Source organism: Schistocerca piceifrons, chromosome 3 (genome assembly GCF_021461385.2).
Source record: "Schistocerca piceifrons isolate TAMUIC-IGC-003096 chromosome 3, iqSchPice1.1, whole genome shotgun sequence".
Classification (NCBI taxonomy): Eukaryota; Metazoa; Arthropoda; class Insecta; order Orthoptera; family Acrididae; genus Schistocerca; species Schistocerca piceifrons.
The window spans coordinates 260987965-261003411 of NC_060140.1; the positions used below are offsets into that span (position 1 = coordinate 260987965).

General features: G+C 37.0%; 1 protein-coding gene across 1 annotated transcript in view; it reads left to right on the forward strand.

Annotated features, from left to right (window-relative positions):
- LOC124789573 (rap guanine nucleotide exchange factor 4) overlaps positions 1-15447 on the forward strand; it is a 271079-nt gene that overhangs the window by 240363 nt on the left and 15269 nt on the right. The window contains exon 15 of the mRNA XM_047256978.1: positions 10497-10616. Within this exon, the coding sequence (XP_047112934.1) occupies positions 10497-10616 (120 nt within the window). The remainder of the gene's footprint in view (positions 1-10496; positions 10617-15447) is intronic.

Sequence of the window (15447 nt, forward strand, 5' to 3'; positions counted from 1 at the left end):
CTGAGGTCATTAGTCCCCTAGAACTTAGAACTAGTTAAACCTAACTAACCTAAGGACATCACAAACATCCATGCCCGAGGCAGGATTCGAACCTGCGACCGTAGCGGTCTTGCGGTTCCAGACTGCAGCGCCTTTATATTTCATAGTTCAGGCATGAGGAAAATAGTATGGTATGCAGTCTTTAGGACAACATTATCATTGTAAAACTTGCTCACCATATTGACTGAAAATATATTATTACATAACTTACACACTGGAGAGTCAACACGTATGTCACATTTCAAATTATTTTGAGTGGTCAAACCAAGGACTTTCGCACTAAACTCTTTTTTGCCATTTCACTACCTGTGTACAGTTTAATTTCATCATTGAGTCTACAGTCACTGAACTACGTGAAACATGCTGTAATAGTGGCTATATTTAGGTGGCTGTCATTAAAGTATCACACTATTTCATTTGACACATTATTGCAGTGGGCCTGTTCTTCATTAAATGATTCCTCTTTACACATTATGGGCATATCATCTGCATACAGAATTACTGTGTAGCTTAGAGAGCAATATTTAACATGATTCACATAAATCAAACAGAAGAGGGACATAATACTGAACCCTCTAGCACATCTTATTTTATATCAGTAATGTTAGATTTTTGAACACCATTTTGTTTTAAGCAGTACAAATTATATTTGGTTACTCATGTAAGAATTTGTTGGGCCTTAAGCAATGCATCTTACACCAATGTTCCATAGTTTATTTAATATAGGATAGTAATGTTCACACAGTCAATAGTTTTCTCAAGATCTAGGTATATACCTGCAACATACCCCTTGTTCTCAGTGTCACTTACCACCCCTTCAATTAACAGAACAGTTGCTATGCTAATTAATTTATATTTTAGGGATACATTTTGATTTTCAAACTCTAAATTGCGTTCACCGAGAAAATTAATGTTTCTGTTATATGTGACTTCTTCAATTATTTAGGAGAAGACTGGAAGTATTGAGATTGATCTGTAATTTACTACCTGGGCTATTTTTAGTTTGTCTGGAAAGGTGCCTTATTCTGTTATTATTTACAGCTACAGGGAGATGTATGGAGCATTTAATTTACACTTTCAATACATTAATACTGAAGCCATCATGCCCTGTCAACTGGAGGATTTTAAATAACTAATCATATTCATTATTTCTATGCAGTTTGTGGGGCATAGATATGTGCTATGCTCAGATGAAGTGCCTTTAAAATTATACTCTAGATCTGTTCGATTTGTCATTGTTGGCTTTCCCTACCAAAGAAAAGTATTCATTGAATATGTTTACAATTTTGAGTTTGTCTCTTATGTACATCCCATTATGATTCATAGTAAGTTTGTACAAAATTTGTCTGTTCTAAAACTGTTTATCACTGCCCAGACACCAGCAGTAACAATATGTGAACCCTTAAGTTTGCTTGCAACATATTTGTTCCTCGTCAGTGATGATAAATCTTTAAATGTATGACAGATTTTGAAGACTTCTTTTAGCCTGACGTTTTCTGTATCATTCAACGTTAGTCAATGGAATAATTTTAATTTTCACTTTGCTTCAGTGATGTTACCATTTATCCAGATACTTTAGTTTATACTTTTTGCATGTTTAACTTTTGTGGCTACAATAAGGCATTTGATATGAAAACAGTAATAGAAGTCGGCAGCAAGATGTCATGTGAAAAGCTATCACTTTCAAACTGTGGTATATCTGTTAACATGCAGTTCAGTCTATCAATGTTAGCATTATACATAATTCTTTTGCTTATATTTTCTTCCTTTTTAATAACAGATGATGACGTGTAGGCCGGCCGGTGTGTCCATGCGGTTAAAGGCGCTTCAGTCTGGAACTGCGTGACCGCTACGGTCGCAGGTTCGAATCCTGCCCCGGGCATGGATGTGTGTGATGTCCTTAGGTTAGTTAGGTTTAAGTAGTTCTAAGTTCTAGGGGACTGATGACCACAGAAGTTAAGTCCCATAGTGCTCAGAGCCATTTTTTTGACGTGTAGGACTCTGGTTGTAAATGTACTGTAGGAAAAATGGATTATGTTTGTTATTATGCTATCGAGATATGTTTTCATCTTCCCAACTTCTCTAGTTGGCTCATAAATGAGTGGGCTCAAATGGAATTCTTCTAACAAGAGACTAGCTTTTGGTTAATAAATCTATATTTACTTCACCTGTTATTACCATATTTACTGAGCCATTTAAACCAGAAAATGTACTGTCACTAACAGTGAAATTACTTGTTTCTTTTTAGATTAGTTTAGATTCAGTTTTCATTCCATAGACCCCGAAATGAGATGATTCTCATGGGTGTGAAGGTTCCATCCCCACCATGAGTCTTGTCTTCTCTGCCAGAGGCTGAGCAAAATTTCATGGAGAGTGGTTAACCAATTCTAATTAAGTTTTCAGTGTATCACTGTTCAGTTACAACTGATATCTCACACCTATTAATCCATGTAATTATATACCAATTTGCTCATTTTTAAATTTTTCTGAGTGATTTTTAGGCTGGACCATATAGGGTGATTCAGAACTACCAAGCTATCCAGCAGGCTGTACATGTTTCCGTGGCTTGTCAGCAGTGGCTGTTTGTGTGGCAGACAAATGTCCATGCACACTACACCCTGCTGTGCCTTCTGATTGGCAGTCAAGATCCTTGGCACAAATTTTGCGGCAACACAATCCATGCCCATTTCATCAGTCGACATTCGTTGACATGTGTGATAACCAATACCCACTTCATCCACAAGTTCTTGAATAGTTCAACATTAGTCCGCACGAACCAATTGTTGAAGTTTGGCAACGATGTCTTGCATTGTGCAGCCAACGGGCCTTCCAGTGGGAGCATCATCTTCGACGTCTGTATGGTCGGCCCTGAACCCAGCACGCTACTCAAACACAAGCATACAGCTCATTCTCTGTCCCCAAAACACTTGCTGAATCATTGCAAAGGTCTCTGTAGCACTTTTCCTGAGATTCGCACAGAATTTGATACACATGCACTGTTCTGTTCACGGATCAATCGCAAAATCACCACACACCAAACACAGAGTTTTATGGAAATCACTGTGGACACGCAACACGCCCTCCCAGATTAGTTCCACTCCTCACACTGACTCATCAGATATGCAGCTCTCGCCACTTAGCAGTGCGAAGATCTACTTCTCCTACTTTCCAGATGGCAGCAACAGTCCCGAAAAATTTGCATTGCACCTTGTATACTTTTCGTGAATTGGGGGTTACAATATTCAATCTCGCTACGACAACCCTATGTTCTCTAATCCCTGTATCCATTTTGATGCTTATTATTAGCTCGGGATTATTTGTTGCTAAGAGGTCAACAGTGTTTTCACAACGGTTTACTATTTGTGTGGGCTCATGAACTAACTGCTTGAAACATTTTCAGAGAATGCACTTAGTAACAATTTTGGATGATGTCCTATTGTGCTACTGCATATAAACATGTATTTTTTTCCAACATATCAAAGATAAATTAGTCACTACCAACTGTAATTATATGAACCGGCTATGTATTTAAAATTAGACTCAAGTTTTCTTTGAACCTTTCAGCAATTATATCATGTTAGTTGGGAGGTCAGTAAGAGGATCTCGTCATTATTTTATTCCATTTACCAAGAACGACCTCTGCCCATACTAACTCACCAGAGCTATCTGCTTTAATTTTGCTACAAGAGAAACTACTTCTAACAGCAATAAACAGTCAGCACCAACTGTGTTTAGCCTATCCTTTCGTGCACCATTAGGTTCTTTTCAAAAACTTTGGCTGAACTGATCTTTGGCTTTAGGCAGCTTTCAGTGCCTATAATGATTTGAGTGTCAGTGCTTTCTATTAGTGCTTGGAGCTCTGGTACTTTCCCAACACAGCTATGACAATTTACAACTGTTATACTGATGGTTCCTGTAACTACATTCTTCCTGTGTTTGGTCTGTACCCTTTGTGACTGAAGCCATTTTTGTTCTTTCCTGAGATCCTCTAACTCAACACACCACCCCACACAGCACATGCTACCCATGTAGATGCCTCCTGCATGTAGTTAGTGGATTTCCTATGGCACAAGTCAAGACATCTGCAGCCTAAATGGTTGCAGAACTGTCTGAGCCTCTGCTTCAGACCCTCCACTCAGCTGTGTACCAGAGGTCCATAGTCAGTCTTGTCGGCTATGCTTCATATGGTGAGGTCTGTTATCATCTCACAAGCAAGACTGGTATCCTTTACCACTTCTGTTAGACACGCAAAATCAGAGAGACCCTCTTCCAATCAAAAGTGACCCACCTCATTGGTACTAACATGAGCCACCACCTGCAGTTGGCTGCATCCTGTGCTCTTCATGGCATCCATTCCACATCTTGAATGACTCCACTTGGTATGCACACGGAGTGCACATTGGCTTTCTTCCCCTCCTTTGTGGCCATGTCCCTAAGGGGCCTCATAACGTGCCTAACACTGGAGCTCCCAAGAACCAATAATCCCACTCTCTGTGACAGATGACTGCATCTGGCTGAGCAACAGTCAGCCACAGACAGCACCTGGAACCTGTTTGTGAGACTAACTGGGGGGGACCTTATGTGCGGCCCCCCAGGAAGTCTTTCACCAACTGCCATGCCCTGAGGCGACCTCCCATTTGACCATGGCTGACAGTTCAACCTTGGTGCGAGCAGTAACTGAGCTGGACACCAGTGAGGACCAGTCCGAGTACATGGACATGCTGGGCATCTGCTGGATCTCCATGGCAGGCCCACAACAGTGATGCCTATGCACTGCATCTCCAAGCTGTGTAACCAAAGCCATCACAGCCTGGAGTTGAGACTGAAGTGTCACCAACTTGGCTTGCATTTGCACACAACAATCACAGTCTCTGTCCGTACTAAAGACCATGAAAAACTACACTCAGGCAGACAGGCTATCGACACTTGCTGCAGAACTCTACTGTAGAGCCTGACAAAAATGCAAGAACTGTGTGTAATAAATCAGATTAATATGCAGAAATTCAAAAACCAAACTACTGAAGCACTCAGGTGAGACCAAATAATTCGCCCCTGATTAGGAACTTGTAATATGTCACAAAACAGTTTCCTTTCCAATGCAAACAAAAACTTAAGAACTGTGTTTATTAGATATTAAATTAACATGCAGAAACTCAAGAAACTAAACTATCAAAGCACACAAATGAAATTATACAATTCACTCCTGGTTAAGAACTCATTAAAGTCACAAAATTGGTTACTTCCCTATTGCTAATTCTGTTTCGTCCGGTTGCTGTTGCCTGACTTCCTCAAAAATTAATTTGTTGGCAATCTTTTTACCTCTTTTATTTCTGTACATGCCATGAGATGTGTACAGATCTCTTTCTAGATTGCTGGCATTTGTGAGAAAAACAAAAGTTAAATTTATTACAAATTGTTTTAAGCCTTTCAATTGTCTTACACTCTTCCAGGTTTACAGTTGATTGTGGAATGTTAACAATTACTTTAGCACTAGTTAACTTGTCAAGTGTCATTTTCACATGCCCAATGGCATCATTTACTTAATTTTGAGCTACATCATTTGTAAGAGCCATGACAATCACACAATCATTTGATGAGAATGATTCACTATGTTGAACTGACCACCACACTCATATCCAAATGTAATGGAAAACTTAAGGAAAAAACTCAAATCATTGATATGTATTTTCTAGAATCATAGTGTTGCATTTGTAAAAGCTGTCAAAGGCATCAAAATATGTGTTCCGTAACTGTGGGATGACACATGGTGCTGAAATTGAGAATAGATAAGCAAAACCAGACATTGACAGATTAGTATTTTAATTTAAAAGTGGAAGTCATGAATTCCATTTTCAAATTTTCAATTAAAGAGAAAGATCCACAAGTGCTACCTCAGTTCAGCACTGGCAACACTGCTGATATAGATATTAGTGTCAGCAGTGTTGAGAAACTACTTAAATTTCTAAACTTGAACAAGGCCCAATGGCATTTCTCCCAGATTTTATATATAATTTCTGACTGAGTTAGTGTCTTTTTCAGTTAAAATATATTGCAGATCCCTCAAACAAAAATTGTATTCAATAGCTCCAAAAAAGCACAGGTCATAATCATCTAAAAGACCAATAGCAGAAGTGATCTGTAACACCACTGTCCAATATAAGTGGCATTCATTTGCTGTAAAATGTAACAATATATTCTAAGCTCAAATACAATGAAGCATCTTTAACATAATGACCTTCAGCAACAGAAACTCAGCTCTCACTGTTCTCAGATGACAGCCTGAAGCCTGTGTATCAAATCAGTCATGTGGATGCAGTATTTCTTAACTTTCAAAAAGCATTTAACTCACTAGCACTCTATATTACTATTTAAATGAAGCTTCAAACAAAATTTGTGACTGAATTGAGGATATCTTGGTAGGGAGGATGCAGCATGTTATCTGGGATGGAGAATTATCAACATATGCAAAAGTAGCTTCAGACATGCCTCATCAAAGTAGTTTCGGGCCATTGCTGTTCTTGTTACATATTAATTATTTGGCAGACAATGCTAATGGTAATCTCAGATTTTTCCAGATGATACAGTTGTCTGCAATGAATTACTTCTGGAGAAAACATGCACAAATAATCAGTTGGAACTAAATAAGATTTCAATGTTGTGCAAAGATTGGCAACTTGCTTTAAATGCTCACAAATGTAAAATTGTGCACAACACAAAACACAAAAATGTAGTATCCCATCAGTACAATATCAGCTAGTCACAACTGGAATCAACAATTCATACAAATATCAGGGTGTGACACAAAATGAAATGATTACTTAGGGTCAGTCTTGTATACAGTAAGTGTCAGACTTTGGTTAAGAGATTTCTCATGTAACACATCCTGGAATATTCTTAAAATGTATTGGACCCATAGCAAATGTTGAGTGCATACAAAAAAGGGTAACACAAATGGTCACAAAGATAATCATCTTGATGTTGAAGCTCTTTTGTCTGTGTTTGCTTTAACAATAACATATGTTTTTGAGTGGTGTCCACCTTTAGCAAAACACAATTTTGTTTTTTATCCCCGACATGTTTCACTGCAGTTGCAGCATCATCAATGTGTTTTTTATTATTATGGCTTCATACCACATGCTGTGGTTTTGCTGCTGTATTACGTTTTTACAGTGACTGTTTTTCTTTACAGTTTGTCACCTGCAAAATTTCTTTTTTCGTCATCTTCTTCATTGTCAAGTTCTATGTATTGATTTGTCACTGTCACTATCACTATCACTGTTTACCAGCAGGTAAAACCCACTGATGATGCTGCAACTGCAGTGAAACATGTCTGGGACAAAAAACAAAATTGTGTTTTGCTCAAGACGGACCCCACTCAAAAACATATGTTATGGTCACAAAGGTTTGTTTGACTCCCCTTATACTCAGGGAAATACTGAAAAACCTGAACTAGCAGATACTTGAATATGCCATGTATACCACTAAAACCTACCTTAAGAGTTTTAAAAACTAGTATTATATGAGGAATCTACTGATGTATTACTATCAGATCAAAGCAGCATAAATGAGATTTTAGTACTTACATCATACACAGAGGGCATTTAAACTGTCACTCTTCCTGTGGTCCACACACAAAAGAAACGGGAATACAACCTAATACTTGATACAATGAAAGTACCCTTGTATACTTCACAATGATTTGCTGAATATGGATGAATATGTTGACTTTTAGGAATTTCATTATTTTGTGTGTATAATCTGTTGTAACCAGCAAATATTATCATTGTCTATTTAGAAGTTGTTCAATGTCAGTCAGCCATAGCAAATGATAATTCATAATGTAGAAAAAGAATTTTACTGTGGCTTATGTATTTAAGCTGCACATGATATCAGACCTTTGTCTTTAAAATCAAGCAATGTGAAACACTAAGACAATGGATACATTTTTTGGAGAAGTGGAATTCAAATCCCCTCTGACCCACCAAGAATAAGGGTTTTCATGTTCATATTCATATTTATTCACCTTTAAACATTTTACATGCAATCAGTGTCATATAATAAAAGTTACTGATACATTGTATACATCTATACATACATATATTTGACAAGACAAATTGAGTGCATAATATTATATTTCTAATTTTGTAATATATACTCCTTTCACAAAATGTATCATCAAAATTCAATATCATTTATTGCACTCTCTTGAAATTCTTGAACTGTATAAAATACTTTACTTTTTATCCATTTTGCTACTTTTTCTTTAAATTTATCCGTGGACATAAAATGTGCACTTTGGGGTAATTTGTTAAAAAATGTGGGTGCTAGATACTTACAACTGCAGCGAATCTTTGATAGTCTGGCAAACAGGGTGTCAGTTGTATGTCCAGTTCTTGTATTATGTGAATGCATTGCCATCCTAAGGTCAAAGTTATTTAAATTTTCTTTGGCATATATCAGGCAACTATAAATATACAAGCCTGCATGAGTCTCTGGTTGGTAGTCCTACAAGGCATCTGATTGCTTTTTTTCCCATTTGAACACAGTATTTGAAATTGGGCAGTTTACCCATAGTATAATCCCATAAGCGAGATGAGAGTGGAAGAAGTATGCACATAGTAGAAGTGTTCTACTAACAGAGCCTCTCAGTTTATGTAACAAGATGATTACACTTGAGAGTTTTTTGCATAGCAAGCCTGTGTGTGTTTCCCAGTTAAGATTTTGGTCAATATGGAACCTTATTAATTTTACAGATTTGTATTCATGTTTGGGGGCATTCAAATTAAATACAGTGTCTTCTGTCTTATTATTATTTATCTGTAATGAATTTGCCTGAAACCAGCTGGTGCATCTGTCCATTGCTATTGTTACATTATTCTGTAATTCATCCAAGTTGTTTCCCTCAATAATTAGCATTGTATCGTCTGCATACAGTGCTGTGTCACAAGGTAATGAAGAAAGCAAATCATTTATGTAGACTACAAAAAGAAAAGGTCCAAGTATGGAGCCCTGTGGTACTCCTTTGGTAACCGGCAAGAAACTGGACCTTTTTTCATTTATATCCACTGTTTGTTTTCTATTGCATAAGTAGGACAGTAACAGTTGGAGAGCACTCTCCCCTAGTCTGTAATACTGCAGCTTTCTTACAATAATATTGTGGGATACAGTATCGAATGTTTTCACAAGGTCCAACAGTCTCGTACTAATTGTGGATTTATTCTCAAAGGAGTTGTATACTTTAGTGACAATGCTCTCTGCTGCCTTCATGGTTAAGAGACCAGTTCTGAACCCATACTGTATGGAACATAGAAGTTTGTTCAATTCAAAATACTGCCTCATTTGCTGATGGATACAGTACTCTATTATTTTTGAAAATATGGGAACTAGCAAGAGGGGTCAGTAATTGTCAGGTAAATCTTTTTCACCTTTCTTATACACAGGTATGATAAGAGAGATTTTTAACAATCTGGGTAAACACCTTCATTTAATATCTTATTTATTACCCTTGTTAAGGGGATTATTATTTTTTCTCTTATATTTTTTATGACATAATTAGATAAACCATAGTAATCATCAGCTCTGGAGATACTGAACTTGGCTATTGATTCATTGACCTGTCTAGGAGTTACTAATGCCCATTCAAATTTATCACTCAGCCTTCTGTGTATTGTAGGTAGCAGTGCTTCTGCCTTTCTCGCATCTCCCTCTATCTTAATGTCAGAGACAGGATTGACAAAATGTGCATTTAATATATGTGGAGGAATCTGTGTACTGTTTTCTTTCTTTTGACAGTTTATTTCAGTTTTAATGACTTTCCATGCTGCTTTGCATTTATTTGTGGAATTGAGTATGAATGTGTCATTGGCTTTGCATTTTGCGGTCTTGATTTCAGACCTACAGTGTTTTCTGGCTAGTTCATACATATTTTTATCTGCTTCACTATGGTGAGCCCTGTCATGATACATGAGCATAATTGTTCTTAAATTGTTTAATTGTGGTGTGTACCATTCTTTCATTCTTTTCGTTTTGTTGTGGGTGTTATTCTTGTGGGTTCTTTGGTACTGTTTAGGGCAGGTTTCTTCAAGTATTTTAACTACTACATCTAGGAATTTAATGGTTGACTTCCCTAGAAGCAACTTATGATGTATACCATGACCTCTAATGATCTCCTCACAAATTGGATTTTAAATCCTTATCTGCCTTCCTTTGTCACTAATTTTTAAGTTAATTGTTTTTGATATTTTTTAAAATTTTAGTGTATTCAATACAATAAATAAGTCATTAAAGCAGTTTTGTGCATAATTATGACTGTCTTATTCTAGCTTCTTTTTGATAGCGTTGATGTGTCACATAACAAACCTTGGACCATTCACTGTATTAAATTTATTAAGTATTTGTATGAAAGAGTAAATTCTTAATTTTCGTGCTTTTTCTGTTTTATTTGCCATTTGTTTCAGACATGACATTCACTCATGAAGGGAACAAAACCTGTCTGGATGGCTTGGTGAATTTTGAGAAGATGCACATGCTGGCACAAACAATGCGAACAATTAGATATTGTCGTAGCAGACGTATAGGTAAATTGGCATTTTATGTTAGCCTCTCAGTAAACCATTGGTAAAACATTGTAGAAAAATGTGTGTCCTACTAATGTTGTATCATAGGTACATGAGATACAATATTTTGTGTACATATCAAAGCTATTTATTACGAATTTGACATCCAGTTGATCCACATGTTAGATTTAAGTACAGTGGAAACTACACTGTTACCTCTGAACATTGCTTGGAACATATCTATGGGATTTATGAGAGTGCTGTACATACACTACTCTAGATTCACACAGACAGCATATTGTGAAATATTTTATTAGCATGAAATTTCTCACATATCAGGTTCCTGCAATTATTTCTACAAACTAGATTAATTTCATTATTAGGACCACTAGTGCTACTAGACCAGCACAGCATATTAAGACTCTGGTTGAAATTCATCATAGCATGAGGAGATGTACTACAGTTTGTGACATTATGATTTTTTATATCTGACAGATGATTTGACATAAGTGACATCTGGTGGTGGAGTAAGCTTTCAGCCAAAAAACTACCCTTTTCATAATTTTCTCAAATGTCTGTTTAATAAGTGTAATGATTTGCCCATTATTGGCAACTTATTGCCCTGTGTTGTTAACTACTGTTGGCAATAATTCATCAAAGTTAGTGGTCATAAAGATGAATTTAATATCATCTGTCTCATTGTTACTATCATCAGGGACTTGAATATCATTTGCCTTATTGAGTTTATTCAATACATGCCTAAGATTGCTCCAAATCATCCTTGCCTTGTTACTGGGATTTTTTACCCTTTCTGATGAAATATTGAATAATTTTGCATAGCCTTCCTGTGATGTTACAATGAGGAGCTGAAACCAAGTGGAATTTAAAGCGATCATTTTTCCTGATGACATGCAACTCTGCTCTGTGGATGAGTGATGATGGCATCCTGTTGTGTAAAATATTCCAGAGGTAAAATAGTCTCCAACTGGATTTCAGGACAGGCTACTCAGGAGCATATCATATCATGATGAGAAAAACAAAACTGGCAACCTACAAGTCAGAACATGGAATCTTATATCATTTAATTGGGTAGTTATGTGATTGGTGGTGGTGGTGGTGGTGGTGGTCTTCAGTCTGAAGATGGGTTTAATGCAGCTCTCCACACTAGAATGTTCTACGCAAGCCTCTTCATCACTGTGTTCCTACCGCAAACTATGTCCATTTGAAGTACTCTGCAACTTTTATCCCCCCACAATTCCCTCCAGTACTAAATTGACAATTCCTTAATTCTATATACTGAATATTCCATCTAGCCTTGGAGGAACATAGACATATTAATAACTTGGGTACAACATGTTATTGTGGAACATTAACACATTGTATTCAAATTACTGAAATTCCTTAATGTTTCAGAGTGTGTCCTATCATCTGATCCCTTCTTTTAGTCAAGTAATGCCACAATTTCTTATCTTACCAATTATGCTCATTACCTCCTCATTAGTTACACAGTGTACTCATTTAATCTTCATCATTCTTATGTAATGCTACATTTCAGAAGCTTCTGTTCTCTTCATGTCTGAATTACTTATTGCCCATGTTTCACTTCTGTACAAAGCTACACTCCAGACAAATGCCCCAAAAAGGACTTCCTAGTTCTTAAATTTATATTAAGTGTTAACAAATATCTTTTCTTCAGAAATGTTTATCTTTCTGTTACTATTCTACATTTTGCATTCTCTCTAGTTCAGCCATCATATGTTATCTACTACTTCCCTTTCCCAGTCTAATTCCCTCAGCATCATTAACTTAATTTGACTACATTCCACTACCCTTGTTGTGCTTTTGTTAATGTTCATTTATATTCTTCTTTCAAGACACTGTCTTTCGAGTAAACTGCACTTCCAAGTCCTTTGCTCTCCCTGAGAGAATTACAGTGCCATTGGCAAACAACAAAGTTATTATTTCCTTTGCTAATACAAGTTGTAAATAATCTTTCACACACTGTATTTTACCCCTGATTTCCTCAGAAATTTAAAGAGTTTACTCCAGTCAACAGTATCAAAATCTTTCTCCAAATCCACCTTTACTGTAAATTTAGGTTTGCCTTTCCTTACACTACCTTCTAAGACAAGTCATAGGATCAGTACCGCCTCGTATGTTCCAACGTTTCTCCAGAACTCGACCTGATCTTCCCCAGACCAGCTTCTACAAGATTTTCCATTCTTATGTAAATAATTCATGTCAGTATTTTGCAACCAAGACTTACTAAACTGATAGTTCAGTAATATTCTGCCTTTCAGAACCTGATGTCTTTGGGGAAATTATTACTTTCTTCTTGAAATTTAAGAATATTTCCCCTGTCTCATATACCATTGCACACCAGGTGGAGTGGTTTAGCCATGGGTGGGTCTCCCATGGACTTCAGCAGTTCTGAGGGAGTGTCGTCTACACCAGCAGCCCTGTTTCAGATTACGTCTTTCAGCACTCTCTCAAATTCTTCTCCCATCTCATTTGCATCTACTTCCTTTTGCCTTTCTATAATATTGCCTTGTTCATTTCCGTTATATAGCCCCTCTATATAGTCCTTCCATATTCCACTTTTATCTTCTTACCATCAGAGCTCTTGATATTGATGCAGCTGTTGCTCTTATGTCACAAGGCCTCATTAATTTTCCTGTAGGTGGTATTTATCTTTCCCCTAGTTATTCTTGCTTCTGTAGGCTTAAATTTGTCCTCTAGCCATCCCCTAGTAAGGATTTGAATTTTTAATTATCATTGTTTCTATAATATACCTTTTCTTGTAAACTAATTAAGCAATGAAACTGGAATTTCACATTTTATGTCTGCATAAGAGGCTAATAAAACATATGGAACAGATTTTTGTTTAAGGGTATAGTTGCTTTGAAATTAATTTTTCAGTTTTGTGCTACCCAGGACTGCTCTATTATTTTAAAATTTTAAAGGTGTACTTTTCTCACAGAAAAGATAATGAAAAAGTGTGCACAGCATTATTCAGTAACTAATTCTTAAGAACTATGCCAAATTTGAGGACTTTAGCTTTTACAGTTACTGAGAAAAGGTAAATTACAACTAAAAAAAATCAGTTTAAGGAATTTCGAATTATTGCAATTTTTGACAATATTGTTATACCTCTAGTGACTTATTTGTCCATATCCATAATCTTTATTCCCTTACTCGTCTTCCTGGAGTAATCTCTTCCCATGCCTCCTTTACATAGCCAACTTTTGCATTTTTTCTTCTGCTGCCTAAACTTCGTCCAGTCGCGCTTCATCAATGCTTCTGAGTATCTTCACTGTGAATGCACCTGGGTGGAAGCCTAGTCTCTGCAGGCACTTAATCCTGCCTACAATTCCAGTATTGAACACTAGACAGACATCACATGTAGCTATCTCCACAACAACTGAGAACACAAATACTGTTTTTGGACTATGCACCCATATAAGGTGATTATAGTTCTCTTTTGTATTCTGTGTTTTCCCATGTACACATTTTTTAAGCACTTCAGGATTGGCTAGAAAGCTGGTTTTATATCATCTAAACTAGCAAGTGGCAAACCATGTTTGTGGGTGTATGTCTTTCCACTGGCTTCTACATTTGCACCACGATAAGTCACAAAGGGAATGTTGAGGATTATCATCTGTGGAAATTTTGTGAAAGAATATTGCCCACATAGCTCATTGCATTGTTGTCACACTGTGTAAGTTATCCCTGATAGCTTTTCCATAGTATATTTGTAACGTATGAATTTCCTTGTCTGTCAGTCTGTTTACACCTTCCAGTGGCTTTCTATCTTCTAATTTCTTGTCTTCCATTTCTTTCTTCACTCAGAGAAGTGTACCTCCCATTCACTTTTGAATATGCACCACACATCCAGTTTTTCAATTTTAGTTTGTCAGGCATAAGGATTGCTCCTAAAACAGTCTTAAAAGCACTGAAATTGCCATCACATAGATACTACACATCCCTAACACCTTATTGTTCAACTGACCTTTGGAATATTAGTTTCATCCCAGCTGCTTTCATCCCTCCACTTAATCCCTGGTAATTTCTGCTGCACGCTTTCATGTGTTCCTGCTGCCACCTTTCTTCTTCACAGCCATCATTGTTCTTTCTCGTGTCACACTGACAGCAATATTTCCTCATTACTTGGAAGTCTAAGATTTTCCATGTATCCACACTAATGACAGATGATACACCAGCAAGTGATATACGGCCCCTCTTCATCCAGGTTGCATCACAAGAGACACACAGATCTGTCTTCACTACAAATTGTCCTCCTTCCTGTTCATTGTTAATACCTACAGCTTCCTCGCAAGCTGCTTTCATGTCCCCCTTGCACCCAACTTCAAGAGCACTGAGGAGTGTTCTGTTGTAATCACTGAATCTAGTCACTGGTGCAGGCATTTCCCTCAAGCCACAAAACAAATTTGTGCCTTCTCTGCCTACACCTAAACATCTTGGCACAATCTTCTATTCGCCTCATACATCATCTTCCCATGGGGAGCAGAAGTCTTGAACTGAACATTATATTTGCAGACTTTACACAAAATATGTATATTAGTTACAATCCCAATTATGGCACACTCATCACTCTAAGGCCTTTTGACCCACAATTACCACATGCACATGAAAAATTAATCATATGGGAAGTATTTCTAAGTCAGTTAACCTAAATCCACTGGAAAACTTGTCTACAACACTGTACACAGCGTGATCAACCCCTTCACTAATTTTCTTCTTCGATGAACTTGGTGACTTTGTTGAAAATTGTTCCTTCACACTTAGAAGCAGCATCTGTAACTCTGTTATTTAATTTTTGTGTACCCTTTAC